At 51.2% G+C, this 19,063-nt stretch overlaps 1 protein-coding gene across 1 annotated transcript in view; it reads right to left on the reverse strand.

Moving 5' to 3' along the window:
* The window catches only part of LOC144480147 (polyunsaturated fatty acid 5-lipoxygenase-like), a 49,500-nt gene that overhangs the window by 21,595 nt on the left and 8,842 nt on the right, over positions 1 to 19,063 (reverse strand). The window contains exons 3-8 of the mRNA XM_078199291.1: positions 13,368 to 13,449; positions 11,071 to 11,193; positions 8,040 to 8,146; positions 6,186 to 6,358; positions 5,477 to 5,623; positions 1,646 to 1,849 (exon numbers count right to left, since the gene is read on the reverse strand). Coding sequence (XP_078055417.1) covers positions 1,646 to 1,849; positions 5,477 to 5,623; positions 6,186 to 6,358; positions 8,040 to 8,146; positions 11,071 to 11,193; positions 13,368 to 13,449 — 836 coding nt within the window. The remainder of the gene's footprint in view (positions 1 to 1,645; positions 1,850 to 5,476; positions 5,624 to 6,185; positions 6,359 to 8,039; positions 8,147 to 11,070; positions 11,194 to 13,367; positions 13,450 to 19,063) is intronic.

Here is a 19,063-nt window from a genome sequence, read left to right on the forward strand (position 1 = left end):
CTGTCCCCATCAAACACTCCCAGGACAGGTACAGCACGGGGTTAGATACAGAGTAAAGCTCCCTCGACACTGTCCCCATCAAACACTCCCAGGACAGGTACAGCACGGGGTTAGATACAGAGTAAAGCTTCCTCTACATTGTCCCCATCAAACACTCCCAGGATAGGTGCTACACAGGGTTAGATACAGATTTAAATTTTCCCAGCAGTCAGTCAGGTGACTAAAAGAGTTTCCTTTATTTTCCCAACCTCATGTTTCCCAATATCCCAAATCAGCCATTCTGTGATCTCCAAATCAGATTGGTAATCAAATTCAAATTCCTGTTGGAATCAGTGTCATTTTCTACTTGGAGCCTGAAGAGGTGAGTTTAATCCTGTCACTAAGAGCTGGTTCGGAGCCTCATTGACAAAGAACAATGTCTGTCCCTCTGACAGTCCATTCTCCATCTCCAACACTCAGCATCCTTTGGACTGTTGGCAGGTGCTCACTGGGACCCAGACTGGGATTGGTCAAATCCAGAGGGACCCGGACTGGGATTGGTCAAACCCAGGGGGACCCGGACTGGGATTGGTCAAACCCAGGGGGACCCGGACTGGGATTGGTCAAACCCAGAGGGACCCGGACTGGGAGTGGTCAAACCCAGAGGGACCCGGACTGGGAGTGGTCAAACCCATTGGACACCTGACAAGCACTGATTGAACTGACTTCAAACTAAGAAAAGAACAAACATACAAGCAAGGAGCTGGAGGCCATTCTGCCCCTCAAGCCTGCTCCACCATTTAATAAAGATCATGGCTGATCTGATAGTGGCCTCAAATCTTGCTTCTCCCAATAGCCTCTCACCCCTTGCCCACCAAGAATCTATCCAACTCTGCCTTAAAAATATTCAAAGACTCTGATTCCATTCCCTTCTGGGAAGAGAGTTCCACAGACTGACCACCCCGAGAGAAAAATATCTCCTCTCTGACCCCTTAGAAACCCAAAAGTACAGAAAGAGGCCATTCGGCCCATCGAGTCTGCACCGACCACAATATAAACCCAGGCCCGACCCCCATATCCCTACATATTTACCCACTAATCCCTCTAACCTACGCATCCCGGGACACTAAGGGGCAATTTTAGCATGGCCAATCAACCTAACCCGCACATCTTTGGATGAGAGGAAACCGGAGCACCCGGAGGAAACCCACGCAGACACGAGGAGAATGTGCAAACTCCACACAGGCAATGACCCAAACCGGGAATCGAACCCAGGTCCCTGGAGCTGTGAAGCAGCAGTGCTAACCACTGTGCTACCGTGCCGCCCGTATGTGGGCTTACATTAACACTGCAATGAAGTTAGTGAAAATCCCCTTATTTTTAAACAGTGACCTTTGTTGCACATTCTCTCACAAGAGGGAGAATCTCCCTCCACTCCACATCCTCTCCACATCCACCCTGTCAATAACCCCCTCAGCATCTTAAAGGGTTTGAGCAAGTCGCCTAGTAAACTCCGAACAGCTGGCAGAAGGAAACATCTGTATTGCTGAGCTGAATTGCAGTCCAGTGAAGTCTCCAGGTCTAACCCAGTCTCACCCGGCGAATGCGGAGCAGATGCAGTTGTTAATATCCAGTGACCAATAGCCGATGGAGTCAGAGAGCGTACCTTAAACAGAGGGTGCACAGCTGGGAGCTGTCGATACATCGCGATCCCAAACACCTCCGACATGAGGTGAGTCTTCAGGAGATGGGTCACAGTCTGATGGATCTGGAAGTCAGCTGACCTCACCCATATTTTTGCCAACAGCCAGTCGTTTTTACTGTCAGTGGGAAGGAATATGGGATTATCGGGCCCAGGGATTTGCTTCAGCTGTGGAAAAATAAAATGCTTGCGTCAGGGATTCAATCCGGAACTTCAGGAATTGGATTGCTATCTGAAAAGAGAGAATGTGCAAGGCAGGCAGGGGGGTGGGACTGCGTGGAAGGCTCTTTCAGAGAGTCCAAGGCCTCTGACCTGGGGGGCCGGGCCTAAATCCCATTCCATCACTGGGTTTTAATCAGAAACATAGGAATTTATAAGTTTATTTTTATTTATTAGTCACAAGTAAGACTTACATTCACACTGCAATGAAGTTACTGTGAAAGTCCCCGCTTCGCCACACTCCAGCACCAGTTCGGGTACACTGAGGGAGAATTTAGCACGGCCAATGCATCCTAACCAGCACGTCTTTCAGACTGTGGGTGGAAACCGGAGCACCCGGAGGAAACCCACGCAGACACGGGGAGAGCGTGCAGACTCCACACAGACAGTGTCCCAAGCCAGGAATCGAACCCGGGTCCCTGGCGCCGAGAGGCAGCAGCGCTAACCACTGTGCCACCGTGCCCCAACAGGAATGAATGAGAGCAGAGGGCGGTTGCTGTGGTTTAAAGAGTGGGACATATTGAGTCGTGGCCTTTTCCAGAATGGACTCAACATGGGAATTGTGGGGCACCGTCAGACGGAGGTGTTTGGATCCCAGGGATACTGGGATGAGTATTAGGGAGCAGGAATATTCCTTTGGTGGGATGAATTTTGCCTGAATCATCATAAAATCCAATGCAGTCAGTGAGTAAGGAATGAATAGGGCAAAGTGAGAGAATGCAGTTAATATGATAAAAGTGAAGGGAGTGACAGAATGGAGCAAAGAAAAAGAATAGTGAACCCAGAGAGGTCAGAGTCTGGCTGGTATAGAGCAGAGAAAGGTGTTAGCGGAGGAGTTTAAATACTTTTGTCTAAACTTGAGGAACAGTGTATCTCAGAGCCTTGGTGTATATGTACATCAGTCATTGAAGCTGGCAAGACATGTTGAGAGACCAGTTAATAAAACATATAGTATCTTAGGCTTTATTAACAGGGGCAGTGAGTACAAGAATAAGGAGACCATGTTGAACTTGTACCAGACACTAGTTGGGCCTCATCTGGAGATTGCATCCCGTTCTAGGCACCATACTTGAGGAAGGATATGTAGACATTGGAGAGAGTACAGGGAGATTCACAAGAATGATTCCAGGGATAAGGAACTATAGCTACGAGGATCGATTGGAAAGGCTGGGACTGGTTTCCTTGTAGAAAAGAAGGCTGAGAAGAGACTTAATTGAGGTATTGAAGATCCTGAGGGGTGTGGAGAGGGTAAAGAGTGAGAAACTGTCCCCTCTCAGGAAGGCACCAAGAACTAGAGGGCACAGATATACAATAATGGCCAATAGTAGAAGTGATGTGAGGAAATAACCCGAAGGATGGGTGGAATCTGGAATGAACTTCCTGAGAGGGTGGTGGAGGCGGGTTCGATTGAGATGTTCTCGAGGGAATTGGATTGCTATCTGAAAAGAGGGAATGTACAAGGTAGGCAGCGGTGTGGGACTGGGTGGAAGGCTCTTTCAGAGAGTCCGCAGCCTCTGAACTGTTTCTGGGGGGGGCTGGGCCTGAATCCCATTCCATCCCGGAACGAATATCGGAGCTTCCAGGACAGTTTTCCGGTACATGGAGCTGGGAATTCTCCTGACTCTGCTCTCCTGAACTGAGTGAAAGTTCCAGCCTCTGAGTCACTCTGAGTTTGTGAAAAATAAGACATAATCCAAATCTTTCCCGTTGCCTCCTCCCACTCTCTCTATTCTGACCTTTATCATTCTATCCAAGCTACTGACTGGACTCCAAACCATCGCATCTTTCCCCTCCTAAGCTTTGTGTCCGTTAAGTGTCTATAATTCACTGGCTCAGTCACGGCTGAAGATTGTGTCCAATATTTTCAGGAGGATGTCTTGGACAGGGTGCGGAGGAGATTTACTGAAATGGAACCAGAGATAAGGGGCATTCAGTTACTTTGGGATTCGGGGTAGGCTGGCTGGATGGATACAGACCTGGCTTGGTTATAGAAGACATAGAGTAGTGGTGGAAGGGTGTTTTCAGAATGGAGATCTGTAGCTAGTGGTGTTCCACAGGGATAAGTGCTGGAACCTCTGTTGTTTGTAGTAGATAGAAATGATCTGGAGGAAAATGTGGGTGGTCCGATTAGTAAATTTGCAAATGACGCAAAGTTTTGGTGGAGTTGCTGATAGTGCCGGGGATTGTCAGAGGATACAACAGGATAGAGATAGATTAGAGACTTGGGCACAGAAATGGCAGGTGGAGTTTAATCTGGACAAATGTGAGGTGATGCATTTTGGAGGATCAAATGTAGGCCTGAATCATACCATAAATGACAGAACCCTTCGGAACATTAACATACAGAGGGATCTGGGCGTGCAGGTCCACAGTTCCCTAAAAGTGGCAACACAGGTGGCCAAGGTGATTAAGAAGACATGTGGCATGCTTGCCTTCATCAGCCGGGGCATTGAGTACAGGAGTTGGGAAATCATGTTGCAGCTATATAAAACCTTGGTTAGACCGCATTTGGAGTATTGTGTGCAGTTCTGGCCACCACACTACCAGAAGGACGTGGAAGCTTTGGAGAGAGTGTGAAGCAGGTTCACCAGGATGTTGCCTGGTCTCGAGGGTGTTGGCTATGAGGAGAGGTTGAATAAACTAGGATTGTTTTCACTGGAAAGATGGAGGCTGAGGGGAGATCTGACAGAGGTCTACAAAATTATAAGAGGCATCGACAGGGTGGACAGTCAGAGGCTTTTCCCCAGGGTGCAAGTGTCAATTACAAGGGGGCACAGGTTCAAGGTGAGAGGGGGGAAAGTTTAAGGGAGATGTGCGGGAGAGGTTTTTCACGCAGAGAGTGGTGGGTGCCTGGAACGCGCTGCCAGAGGAGGTGGTGGAAGCAGGAACATCAGCAACATTTAAGAGGCATCTGGATGGGTCCATGAATAGGGAGGGAATAGAGGGATAGGGACCGAGTAAAGGCAGATTTTTTGTTTTAGTTTAGTTAGGGAATCATGATCGGCACAGGGCTTGGAGGGCCGAAGGGCCTGTTCCTGTACTTTTCTTTGTTCTTTGGAAAAGCTAGGTTTGATCTCCTCAGATCAGAGAAGGTTGAGAGGAGATTGAATCAAGGTGTTCAAAACCACGAGGGGTTTTGGAGAGTCCATCGGGGGAAACTGTTTCCACCGGCACGGAGGCTCTGTTACCATGGGACACAGATTTTAAAAAATAAAGAAAATGAGGAAAACGTTTTTTCTGGATTTGGAAGCAGATTAAAGCAAAGTGCCCAATGGAAACTGGTTAAACGCCAGGCTGTGAAGATGTGCATTCAGTGGGGGACTAATTGGGCAGCTCCTTCAAAGAGCTGGAACAAGCTAGATGGGCTGAATGGCTTCTTGTGCTGTATCATTCTGCGGTAACATCCCTCCTGTAGTGCTGGAGGTCCTGGCTTAACTCCCTCCTTGACAGAGCCCCCCCAATTCAAACTCAGTCATCCCCTCCTGTGACAAGCAACAGAATCCAAAGACTTAGCGCTAACTAATGACTGACCTCTGTGACCCCTGTCTCTCTCTCGAGATTAAGGAGCCCACCTACCTGGATGGCAATGGGAACTAGTTTGTTCTTGGCATTATTATACAGCAGACAGATTGGCGCGGTTAGGTACTGCATGGTGCACGGATCAGTGGAGTTAGCAGGAATTCCATCCATCAGCTCATAGTCGGCAAGGTAGATGTTACCTTTCTGTCCCAGAATAAAAAAACAGAATTAGAATTAGAAATTCCCATCGAGAGTCTGTTCTGGGCACTGAATGGCGTTGGGGTTTCGGGGGAGGGAGATTTCTGCAGGGGGACTGGCCCAAGTGGCCATCTTGTGTCTTGTGCAGGTGTTTTGTCCAGCTCGTTGACACCATCAACACGGATTTTGGAACAGAATGATCGAGCCATTCCACACACAGAGTGGGGGGATTCTGTGTTCTCTGTTCGAGATGCCCCAGACAGGGGAAAAGATCCTTTCCAGCGTCTTCCCTGGAAATCCACTGAGGAGCTCCCGACAGGTCGCAGTGTCGGCGTGAGAGGATGACAGGGAGCTAGGAACAGCTGCAGCAAGGTTGGATTCTCCGTGAGCACAGGGGAGAAACATTGAACAGCACCCTGTGTATCTCGAGGGGGGGGGGGGGGGAGAGGGGGAAGGGTGAGACCCAGGTTCAGATCCATCACTGACTGTTGATGACGGTAACACCACAGTCACATCCTCATAGCCGTGGCACAGCTTGGTACCGCCGCAGGGTTTAGCGTGTCTATACCTCAATCTCCTCTTCCAGTGAGAGTTTGCGTTCCAAGCAGATCTCCACCATTTCGTTGGTGACCGGAAATTTCTCAGGCAGTTTTTTGCATTTCTCGAAGATGACAGGATTGCACCCGTTGAGAAACTGGTAACCGAACATGAAGTCCTCCTGCCAGTGCTGCATAACATACTCTGCAAGAGGTACAGGGATAACATGGTTACTCATTCCTCACCATCCTCCTCAGCCAGGTCCCTGCTATCTCCTCCTGATGGTCTTGAACAGGAGGAGGCCCTTCAGCCCCTCCAACCCTGTTTCACTATTCAACTAAATAGTGGCTGAATTCTACTAGCCCGTCTTTGCTCCATTGCCTCTGATAGTCTTATCCAGTAAAAGATTTTTGAGTTTATTTACTAGTGTCACAAGTAGGCTTACTTGTGCTTACACTGCAATGAAGTTACTGTGAAAATCCCCGAGTCAGCGCACTCCGGTGCCAGTTCAGGTACACTGAGGGAGAATTTAGCATGGCCAATCCATGTAACCAGCACGTCTTTCGCTCTGTGGGAGGAAACCGGAGCACCCGGAGGAAACCCACGCAGACACGAGGAGAACGTTCAGACTCCACACAGACAGTGACCCAAGTTGGGAATCGAACCCGGGTCCCTGGCGCTGTGAGGCAGCAATACTAACCACCGTGCCACCGTGTTGAACCTCAGCCTTGATAGCTTCAATCTACCGGATTTGAACCCTTTAAGAATTTACACATCTTGATCAGATCACCTCAATCTCCTAAACTCAAGTGATTGCGACCACTCATAGAATCATAAAATCTACGGCACGCAGACAGGCCCTTTGGCCCAAACTGGTCCATGCCGAACAAAATGCCCCTCTAAGCTAACCCCATTTGCCTGCATTTGGCCCATATCCCTCTAAACCTTTCCTGTTCCTGTATCTGGCCAAATGCCTTTTAAATGCTGTCACTGTTCCTGTCTCAACCGCTTCCCCCGGCAGCTCACTTCCACAAAAGTACCAAAAGTTGCTCCTCGGGTTCCCATTAATTCTTTCCCCTCTTAACTTAAACTTATGCCCTCTAGTTCTCAATTCCCCAATCCAGGGACAAAGCCTGAGTGTATTCACTCTATCCATGCCGCTCACGATCTTATACCTCTGTAAGATCAGCCCCCAGTCTCCTACGCTCCAAAGAAAGAAATCCAAGCCTGTCCAATCTCTCCCTATAACTCAGTCCTTCGAGTCCCAGCAACATCCCTGCAATTTCCTCAAAATTAACCCTTTTAGTTTGTGTATCGTTCCAGTGAAGAATCTCTTTGAAGATTAATTTCCTTTCTGCAAAAAGGAGGAGGCGATGGTCCAGGGAGTGTGTCCGTCACCGTAACCTGTCCCGTGTCCGTCACCGTAACCTGTCCTGTGTCCGTCACCGTAACCCACCGTGTGCCGGGGCACTTATATCTAGGCCACTCTGACCTGAGGTGACACTCTGGGGGCAGTTATACCCAGGGCACTCTGACCTGAGGTGACACTCTGGGGGCAGTTATACCCAGGGCACTCTGACCTGAGGTGACACTCTGGGGGCAGTTATACCCAGGGCACTCTGACCTGAGGTGGCACTCTGGGGGCAGTTATACCCAGGGCACTCTGACCTGAGGTGGCACTCTGGGGGCAGTTATACCCAGGGCACTCTGACCTGAGGTGACACTCTGGGGGCAGTTATACCCAGGGCACTCTGACCTGAGGTGACACTCTGGGGGCAGTTATACCCAGGGCACTCTGACCTGAGGTGGCACTCTGGGGGCAGTTATACCCAGGGCACTCTGGCCTGAGGGTGCTGGTATGGGATAAAGGGAGGTTATGACGTACCTGAAATCGTGTTGCTAATTCGAACAAAGATCTTCTCAAAGTCGGCAAAATCGCTCCATGAAGACTGGAACATGTGCATGAAGCGATTGACGTACAGATTCTCCATCCTGCACAAAAACAATCACCTCCTTTCATCAGAACCCTGTGTAATATACCGTTCTGTTTTTCGGAGTGTGGGAATGAGCTGGCATAGCGATGGTGGGCAGAGCATCGAGGGGGAGGTGCCTGGTGTGGGTGGGGGAGAGGGGGTCCCACCAGCTGCTGCCAGGGTCCGCGTTTCAGCGTTCCAGCGAGTGACTGAGCATCCAGTGTTAGCAGAAACCGCCGAGACTTCACTCAATAGGAACAACAGGTGGCCCTGCCTCATTTTCCAATTGCCAAAGCCATCGGAAAATCATTGCCCGCTTACATTTCAAGTTCATTTTATTGGTGTCACAAGTAAAGAGAAACTGAGACGGGATCATAGAAACCCTACAATGTAGATGGAGGCCATTTGGCCCATCGAGTCTGCACTGACCACAATCCCACCCAGGCCCTATCCCCATAACCCCATTCATTTACCCTGCTAATACCCCTGACACCAAGCGACAATTTAGCATGGCCAATCCATCTAACCTACACATCTTTGGGCTGTGGGAGGAAACCGGAGCACCCGGAGGAAACCCACGCAGACACGGGGAGAATGTGCAAACTCCACACAGACAGTGACCCAAACCGGGAATCGAACCTGGGTCCCTGGTGCTGTGAGGCAGCAGTGCTAACCACTGTGCCTGTCTTAGTGGGCTTACATTAACACAGCAATGAATTTACGGTGAGGATATTCCCAATGATGGGGGTGGCCAGAACCAGGGGGGTCACAGTCTGAGGATTCGGGGTAGGCCATTTAGGACGGAGGTGAAGAGACATTTCTTCACCCAAAGAGTGGTGACCCTGTGGAATTTATTACCACAGGAAGTAGTTGATGCCAAAACATTGAATGTATTCAAGAGGCGGCTGGATATAGCACCTGAGGCTAAAGGGATTAAAAGATATATATGATATGATATGGTGGGAGCCGGTACGATAGCATCATTTAAGGGGCAACTAGACGAATACATGAATAGGATGGGAATGGAAGGATACGGACTCTGTAAGTGCATACGGTTTTAGTTTAGGCAGGAATCATGATCGGCGCAGGCTTGGAGGGCCGAAGGGCCTCTTCCTGTGCTGTACTGTTCTTTGATACGAGGGATCAGACTATTGTATTGGATGATCAGTCACGATCATTATGAATGGGGGAGCAGGCTCGAAGGGCCGAATGGCCTCCACCAGCTCCTAGTTTCTATAAAAAGCAGTGAGCATTGTGGGGACACTGGGCATTCCCACTATTCAATGAAACTTTACTCCCAATGGTGGTAGGCTAGGGGGACAAGGGCTGTATAGGGAAGTAAAATTATATCATTCTCAAAGCTGATCCTAAGGCGCCCACTGTCAGGTTTAAAGGGGTGTTTTAAGTGAGGGTGGGGGGCGGGGGGGGGAAATGGGGGGGGGGCAGCAACACATTGAACACAGGCTTTGCAGCTTCAGATGTTTCTTCTTAAAGGCGGGACTGGGATTCCTGTACCTCGGCAATCACGGCTGGTAAAAGGTGACAGGAAATGGGAAGTGTCTTTCCAGCACTGCTTGTGGGCCAGGAGGAACAGATCAGGACTTTCCTCTCCAATCCCCATGGCCCAAACTCTCATGTTTAACCTTTCAACCCTGATCCCACACAACGCTCCTGCTAGCCAATGAAAAAGCATTTCCAATACATGTTAGGCCCTGTGCACTGATGATGGGGGCTGGCCCTGCGCGCTGGCCCTGGGCGCTGGCCCTGGGCGCTGGCCCTGCGCGCTGGCCCTGCGCGCTGGCCCTGGGCGCTGGCCCTGGGCGCTGGCCCTGGGCGCTGGCCCTGCGCGCTGGCCCTGCGCGCTGGCCCTGGGCGCTGGCCCTGGGCGCTGGCCCGCAGTGGGCACTGGCCCGCAGTGGGCACTGGCCCGCAGTGGGCACTGGCCCTGGGGGCTGGCCCTGGGGGCTGGCCCTGGGGGCTGGCCCGCAGTGGGCACTGGCCCGCAGTGGGCACTGGCCCGCAGTGGGCACTGGCCCGCAGTGGGCACTGGCCCGCAGTGGGCACTGGCCCGCAGTGGGCACTGGCCCGCAGTGGGCACTGGCCCGCAGTGGGCACTGGCCCGCAGTGGGCACTGGCCCGCAGTGGGCACTGGCCCGCAGTGGGCACTGGCCCTGGGGGCTGGCCCTGCGCGCTGGCCCTGGGCACTGGCCCGCAGTGGGCACTGGCCCTGGGGGCTGGCCCTGGGCGCTGGCCCGCAGTGGGCACTGGCCCTGGGCGCTGGCCCTGCGCACAGCAGTGCAGGGCGTTTCTCTTCAGTCAGTGAGGTTAGAAGATGTTTTGTATTTTCCACTGGGTGTCAAACTCCACCCAACCTCGAACCCGACAGGACTTTCCGCTGCTGTTTCGGAAACTTCCCTAAAACTCTGTCCTTCAGAGTGATTCTCAGACACGCCTCAGTCATCTTGATTTGCTTAACTCATTTGTCACTGTCTGAAAAGAGCAGGGTCAATTCTGACTGCGTGCAACCATGTTACACATGGTGCCGGGCTGGGCCCGCCGTGGGCACTGGCCCGCCGTGGGCACCGGCCCGCCGTGGGCGCGCGTGCACGAGCTTGAGCATGAGAAAGATTGGATCAGGAGAATTTTGGTGTCTAAAGTGACCATCGTTCAGGCGTGAAGCTAATTTCGGAATACTGGTGCGATTGCATCGTAACAGATGAATTCTGTCCTCGCACACACTCGCCGGCAGAGATTCGCAGGGACAGGGATCTGGTTTGATCGATCTTTCCCAGCCCAGTGTCCAGGCAGAGATCAGCTAACCTGGCTCAGAGGGACTGCACATCGATGTGGGGGTTTCTGGGAGCCTTGCTCAATAGTTATTGGGTGGGGGGGGGGGGGCAGTGATTGGAGAGTCAGTGAGCCAATGACAGAGTCTTTACTTACGCTTTGGTGTAGTTGAGAACAAAGTCAACTCCTTTCTCGCTGTCAAACTGAATGTCCCGGGGTAGGTCACTGTGAAAGCGAGCATCGATGCTCAGAGGGAAACCCGGATGCCACTCCTTCCACCTGCAACAAAAAACACATTCTGATTGAACGGCACAGAGCAATCCCATTGGGTACAAAGTGTGATGGGATGTAAGGAAGAAATGGAACAATTTCAAAGCGGGTGCAGAGAGCGAGCGAGCTCAGGATGCAGATATTTGATGGTGCGAGGGTCAAGGATGCCTCGGAGCGGACATTCGGGAAGGGTCAGCCTACAGCCAGTGGTGGCGGTACACATCGATACCAATGGCATTGGCACAAAAAAGGGACAAGGTCCTAAAAGCAGAATAGAGAGCGTTAGAAAGAAAATTGAGAAGGTGGACCTCAAAGGTGGTGATCTAAGGATTACTACCAGTGCCACGTGCTAGTCAGAGCAGGATATTTCATATAAAAACTTGGCTGAAGCGATGGTGTGAGGGGGGAGGGTTTCAGATTCCTGGGGCATTGGGACCGGTTCTGGGGGATGTGGGACCAGCACAAACTGGACAGGTTAGACCTGGGCAAGACCGGGATTGATGTCCTCGGGGAGAGGGGGGGGGGGGGGGGGGGGGAGTATTTACTACAGAGGTTGGGGAGGGTTTAAACTAAAATGGCAGGGGGGGATGGGAATCTATGCAAGGGGTCAGAAGAGGGGGAAATCGAGGACAGAAACCAAAGACAGAAAGAGCAATAAGCGATCACAAACTGTAAAAGGAGCTCGGTCGCTGATAACAACACCAATCATCTAACCACAAAAGCAAGGTTAGCAAAAAGATAATGAGGCTCACTGGACTGTACCACAGCTGCCGCCATCACAGAGACAAATTATTAGCAGATGCTTGTGCGTGAAACGAGATAGTTCAGACTGAGAGAGACGTCGCTGCGCCCCCCACCCCCCCACCACCCCCCCACCCACCCCCGCTCTGCCAGGAGAGTTTCTCTCAGGCGGGGTTTACAATAGCTCCCACCTGTGGGAGCTGGCAGCCCAACCCCGCTGGAATGAAGGGGGGGGGGGGCATGGAGGTTGGGGGGAAAAGAGACGGATCCCATCGGCATTGCCTGGCCCCCTGGCACTGCCCAAGGGGCATCTTGACACTTCCCACTGGGCATTGGGCAGTGCCAAGGGGGGCCTATGGGGAGATCGGTGAGGGTGAGGGGTCCTGCTGCCACTCTGCAGTTGGCAGTGACCCGGGGGGAGGGGGGACCAGCGATCCCGCCCACTGATTTTTCCCACGATCCAAACTGAGGCATTTTGTGATGCACAATGTGGGAGATTAATTTTGAAAATCCTGCTGAAAAAAAAGTGTGTTGACTTTCTCAGGAGACTAAGGAAATTTGGCATGTCCGCTCCAACTCTCACCAACTTGCACCATAGAAAGCATTCTTTCTGGTTGTATCACAGCTTGGTATGGCTCCTGCTCTGCCCAAGACCGCAAGAAACTACAAAAAGTCGTGAATGTAGCCCAATCCATCACGCAAACCAGTCTCCCATCCACTGACTCTCTCTACACTTCCCACTGCCTCGACAAAGCAGCCAGCATAATCAAGGACCCCACGCACCCCGGACATTCTCTCTTCCACCTTCTTCCGTCTGGTAAAAGATACAAAAGTCTGAGGTCACGTACCAACCGACTCAAGAACAGCTTCTTCCCTGCTGCTGTTAGACTTTGAATGGACCTACCTCGCATTAAGTTGATCTTTCTCTACACCCTTGCTGTGATTGTAACACTACATTCTGCACTCTCTCATTTCCTTCTCTATGAACGGTATGCTTTGTCTGTCTAGCGTGCAAGAAACAATACTTTTCACTGTATGTTAATACATGTGACAATAATAAATCAAATCAAAATGAAATCAAATCCAGCTCTGCTTCACTCACACGCTGAGGTCCGTTCAGCTTTAGAAATAACAGGACGCTATCTCCCCCCCGCACGCTGACCCCGACTCCCCCCTCACCCAGCATGCTGACATCCCCCCTCGCCCCGACACCCCACTCTGTCCGACTCCCCCCTCCCCCCGACACCCCCCTTCCCCGGAAAACCAACTCCCCCCTCCCCCAGCATGCTGACTCCCCCCCTCCCCCTGACTCCCCCCGACACCACCCCCCGCTCCCCCCGACACCACCCCGCCCCCCCCCCCCCCCCACACACCCCCCGCCGCACGCTCACGCCCCTGCACGATTTCCCCGTACAGGATCGATGTGCACAGTGTGAATTTACCGGTACGATTTCTGCCTCTCCTCCAGTTCCCGGCGACGGTGCTGTTTAGCAATCTGGGTTTGGTCGTCTCGTGGCAATCGGGCTGCAGAAGGACATTTGAGACAGAGTTACAGAGTGTGTCTGTCCTGGGACAGTGTTTACACAGAGTTACACAGTGTGCAGGCTCCTTCTACACTCCCAGGGTAGCTACAGTATGGAGTTAGATACAGAGTAAAGCTCCCTCTAAACTGTCCCCATTCAACACTCCCTAGACATTATTAAACTAGAAAGAGTGCAGGGAAGATTTACTAGGATGCTACCCGGACTTGATGGTTTGAGTTATAAGGAGAGGCTGGATAGACTGGGACTTTTTTCTCTGGAGCGTAGGAGGCTGAGGGGTGATCTTATAGAGGTCTATAAAATAATGAGGGGCACAGGTCAGTTATAGATAGTCAATGATCAGTCAATGATTGGGGTGATCAGTAAGTTTGCGGACGACACAAAACTGGCAGGACTTGCAGATAGTGAGGAACATTGTCAGAGGCTACAGAAGGATATAGATAGGCTGGAAATTTGGGCAAAGAAATGGCAGATGGAGTTCAATCCTGATAAATGCGAAGTGATGCATTTTGGTGGGAATAATGTAGGGAGGAGCTACACGATAAATGGAAGAACCATAAAGGGTGTAGAGACGCAGAGGGGCCTGGGTGTGCAAGTCCACAGATCTTTGAAGGTGGCGTCACAGGTGGAGAAGGTGGTGAAGAAGGCATATGGCATGCTTGCCTTTATAGGACGGGGTATAGAGTATAAAAGTTGGGGTCTGATGTTGCAGATGTATAGAACGTTGGTTCGGCCGCATTTGGAATACTGCGTCCAGTTCTGGTCGCCACACTACCATAAGGACGTGGAGGCTTTGGAGAGAGTACAGAGGAGGTTTACCAGGATGTTGCCTGGTATGGAGGGGCTTGGTTATGAGGAGAGATTGGGGAAACTGGGGTTGTTCTCCTTGGAAAGACGGAGGATGAGGGGAGACTTAATAGAGGTGTATAAAATTATGAAAGGCATAGATAGGGTGAACGGTGGGAAGCTTTTCCCCGGGTCGGTGGTGACATTCACGAGGGGTCATAGGTTCAAGGTGAAGGGGGGGAGGTTTAACACAGATATCAGAAGGACATATTTTACACAGAGGGTCGTGGGGGCCTGGAATGTGTTGCCGGGCAAGGTGGTGGAGGCGGACACACTGGGAACGTTTAAGACTTATCTAGACAGCTATATGAACGAAGTGGGAATGGAGGGACACAAAAGAGTGGTCTAGTTTGGACCGGGGAGCGGCGCGAGCTAATTGTTCTTTGTTTCTCGTTTCAAGGCTTCATTCTATGATCATCTTGCTGGTGCCAGTACAGAGCGAGACTGCGGATAGTTGGGAACCTGTCTCGGGGGCAGGGAATTCATATGGTGTTCGAAAAGCAGAAGTGGAAATGAATAGGGTTGGGAAGCATTTTCTGATCAGGGCCAGTGTGATCTCCTGGACTCGTTTCGATCGCCTCAGGGGGTCGGAGAGGAATTTCCCAGATTTTTTTTCCCCATATTGGCCCTGGGGTTTTCACTCTGGGTTTTCGCCTCTCCCTGGAGATCACATGGTCTGGAATGGGGGGGTGGGGGTGAGTTAATAGGTTGTGATGAACAAAGCATCGTAGCTGTGAGGGACAGCTCGGTGGATAGGATATTAGGATGTAGATAGGCTGTAAAATTGGGCGGGGATCCTGGATTCAGGATTCAATCCTGGACCGGGGAGCGGCGCGGGCTTGGGGGGCCGAAGGGCCTGTTCCTGTGCTGTATTGTTCTTTGTTCTTTTGTTCTTTGTTCAATATCTTTTCCCAAAGGTCGACTGGAGGGCATAGGTTTAAGGTGAGAGGCGAGAAACACAGAAGTTCCAGAGGGGCAATTTTTTCACACCAAGAGTGTCTGGAACAAGCTGCCAGAGTGAGTAGTAGAGAGGGAAACAATTTTGTCTTTTAAAAAGCATTGAGACAGTTCCGGGGCGGAGGGGCCAGGCGGAGGGGGCCAGGCGGAGGGGGCAAGGCGGAGGGGGCAAGGCGGAGGGGGCAAGGCGGAGGGGGCAAGGCGGAGGGGGCAAGGCGGAGGGGGCAAGGCGGAGGGGGCAAGGCGGAGGGGGCAAGGCGGAGGGGGCAAGGCGGAGGGGGCAAGGCGGAGGGGGCAAGGCGGAGGGGGCAAGGCGGAGGGGGCAAGGCGGAGGGGGCAAGGCGGAGGGGGCAAGGCGGAGGGGGCAAGGCGGAGGGGGCAAGGCGGAGGGGGCAAGGCGGAGGGGGCAAGGCGGAGGGGGCAAGGCGGAGGGGGCAAGGCGGAGGGGGCAAGGCGGAGGGGGCAAGGCGGAGGGGGCAAGGCGGAGGGGGCAAGGGCCAAACATAGGCAATTGGGACTAACTTAATTGTTAAAAAATAGGGGCAGCATGGACAAGTTGGTCCGAATGGCCTGTTTCCGTGCTTTAAACCTCGATGACTCTCTAGTTCAGGTTGGCATCATGATTGGCACAGGCCTGGAGGGCCGAAGGCCCTGTTCCTGTGCTGTACTTCGTTCTTCGACTCTGACTACACTGTCCCCATCAAACACTCCCAGGACAGGTACAGCACGGGGTTAGATACAGAGTAAAGCTCCCTCTACACTGTCCCCATCAAACACTCCCAGGACAGGTACAGCACGGGGTTAGATACAGAGTAAAGCTCCCTCTACACTGTCCCCATCAAACACTCCCAGGACAGGTACAGCACGGGGTTAGATACAGAGTAAAGCTCCCTCTATACTGACCCCATCAAACACTCCCAGGACAGGTACAGCACGGGGTTAGATACAGAGTAAAGCTCCCTCTACACTGTCCCCATCAAACACTGATGTGGAGATGCCGGCGTTGGACTGGGGTAAGCACAGTAAGAAGTCTCACAACACCAGATTAAAGTCTGTTGGTTGGAATGCGAGTCTTTACAGGTAATCAGGTAATCTGCAGGAAAGGATGTCCCAAGGCATGATACATTGGGGAGACCACACAGACACTATGACAACGGATGAATGAACACCGCTCGACAATCACCAGGCAGGAGTGTTCTCTTCCTGTTGGGGAGCACTTCAGCAGTCACGGGCATTCAGCCTCTGATCTTCAGGTAAGCGTTCTCCAAGGCGGCCTTCACGACACACGACAGCGCAGAGTCACTGAGCAGAAACTGATAGCCAAGTTCCGCACACATGAGGACGGCCTCAACCGGGATCTTGGGTTCATGTCACACTATCTGTAACCCCCACGACTTGCCTGGGCTTGCAAAATCTCACTGACTGTCCTGGCTGGAGACAGTACACATCTCTTTAACCTGTGCTTAACGCTCTCTCCACTCACATTGTCTGTACCTTTAAGACTTGATTACCTGTAAAGACTCGCATTCCAACCATTATCTTGTAAATTGAGTTTGTGTCTTTATATGCCCTGTTTGTGAACAGAACTCCCACTCACCTGATGAAGGAGCAGCGCTCCGAAAGCTTGTGGCTTGTGCTGCCAAATAAACCTGTTGGACTTTAACCTGGTGTTGTGAGACTTCTTACTGTGCCTATTAAACACTGATGTGGAGATGCCGGCGTTGGACTGGGGTGAACACAGTAAGCGTTTTAACAACACCAGGTTAAAGTCCAACAGGTTTATTTGGTAGCAAACACCATTAGCTTTCGGAGCGCTGCTCCTTCGTCAGATGGAGTGGAAATTTGCTCTTGGAGCAAATAAACCTGTTGGACTTTAACCTGGTGTTGTTAAAACTGTTACCCTATTAAACACTCCCAGGACAGGTACAGCATGGAGTTAGATACAGAGTAAAGCTCCCTCTACACTGTCCCCATCAAACACTCCCAGGACAGGTACAGCATGGGGTTAGATACAGAGTAAAGCTCCCACTACACTGTCCCCCATCAAACACTCCCAGGACAGGTACAGCACGGGGTTAGATACAGAGTAAAGCTCCCACTACACTGTCCCCCATCAAACACTCCCAGGACAGGTACAGCACGGGGTTAGATACAGAGTAAAGTTCCCTCTACACTGCCCCAATTAATTACTCCCAGGACAGGTACAGCATGCGGTTAAACTTGTCCTGAATCCAGGAATTGTGACATTATTATTATCATGTCGCCATCACCAGTGTCTGATCTTTATCTGTTTTTGAAAGAATTCAGTGGGATTAATAACACAGCAGCTTTCTTCGTATAATCTCTCCCGCTAAATCCTGACGATATTCCTGGTATTTATGTGCTTGAGTTAGGATTCCATTATCTTTCCGATCAGAAACACAATCCGAAGGAATCTAGACTCTTGTCAGGGTAAGGGGTATAGACATGCATGATGCAAATCACTTGTGCATTCTCTTGAAAATGTGCAAACTCCACAGAGACCTTCTCCCCGTGTCTACGTGGGTTTCCTCCGGATGCTCCGGTTTCCTCCCACACTCCAAAGATGTGCTGGTTAGGTGAATCCGTGGAAATGCAAAGTAAAATAGGGCTGAGTCAGCACGGTTTCGTCAAAGGGAGGTCATGTCTGACAAATCTGTTAGAATTCTTTGAGGAGGTAACGAAGTTAGACAAAGGAGAGCCAGTGGACGGGATTTATTTGGATTTCCAGAAAGCCTTTGACAAGGTGCCTTACAGGAGGCTGCTAAATAAGCTCAGAGCCAATGGTGTTAGAGGCAAGGGACTGGCATGGATAGAAGATTGACCGACAGACAGAAGGCAGAGAGTGGGGATAAGGGGGTCCTTTTCAGGATGGCAACCGGTGACTAGCGCTGTTCCACAGGGGTCAGTGCTGGGACCACAACTTTTCACTACTTACATGAATGATCTGGAAGATGGAACTGAGGGCATGGTTGCTAAATTTGCGATGATATAAAGATATGTAGAGGGACAGGTAGTGTTGAGGAAGTGGGGAGGCTGCAGAATGATCTGGACAGGCTCGGAGAGTGGGAAAAGGAGTGGCAGATGGAATACAATGTGGGAAAGTGAGAAGTTATGCACTTTGATAGGAAGAAAAGAGGCATAGACTATTTTCTAAATGGGGAAAGGCTTCGGAAATCTGAAGCACAAAGGGACTTGGGAGTCTTGGTTCAGGATTCTCTCAAGGTTAACGTGCAGGTTCAGTTTGGCAGTTAAGAAGGCAAATTCAATGTTAGTGTTCATTTCTAGAGGTCTAGAATACAAGAGCAGGGATGTACTGCTGAGGCTGCATCAGGCTCTGGTCAGATCCCATTTGGAATATTGTGAACAGTTTTGGGTCCCATTCCTAAGGAAGGATGTGCTGGTCTTGGAGGAGGTCCAGAGGAGGGTAACAAGGGTGATCCCAGGAATGAAGGGTTTGTCATATGAGGAGCGATTGAGGAGTCTGGGTTTATACTCGATGGAGTTTAGAAGGATGAGGGGGGATCTAATTGAAGCTTACAGAATACGGAGAGGCCTGGATAGGGTGGACGTGGAGAGGATGTTTCCACTCATGGGAGAGACTGGACTCGAGGGCACAACCTCAGAGTGAAGGGACACTCCTTTAAAACTGAGATGAGGAGGAATTTCTTCAGCCAGAGGGAGGAATCTGTGGAACTCATTGCCACCGAGAGCTGTGGAGGCCGGGTCATTGAGTGTCTTTAAGACAGAGATAGATAGGTTCTTGATCAATAAAG

The sequence above is a fragment of the Mustelus asterias genome, chromosome 28 (assembly GCF_964213995.1).
Source record: "Mustelus asterias chromosome 28, sMusAst1.hap1.1, whole genome shotgun sequence".
In the NCBI taxonomy this organism is placed as follows: domain Eukaryota; kingdom Metazoa; phylum Chordata; class Chondrichthyes; order Carcharhiniformes; family Triakidae; genus Mustelus; species Mustelus asterias.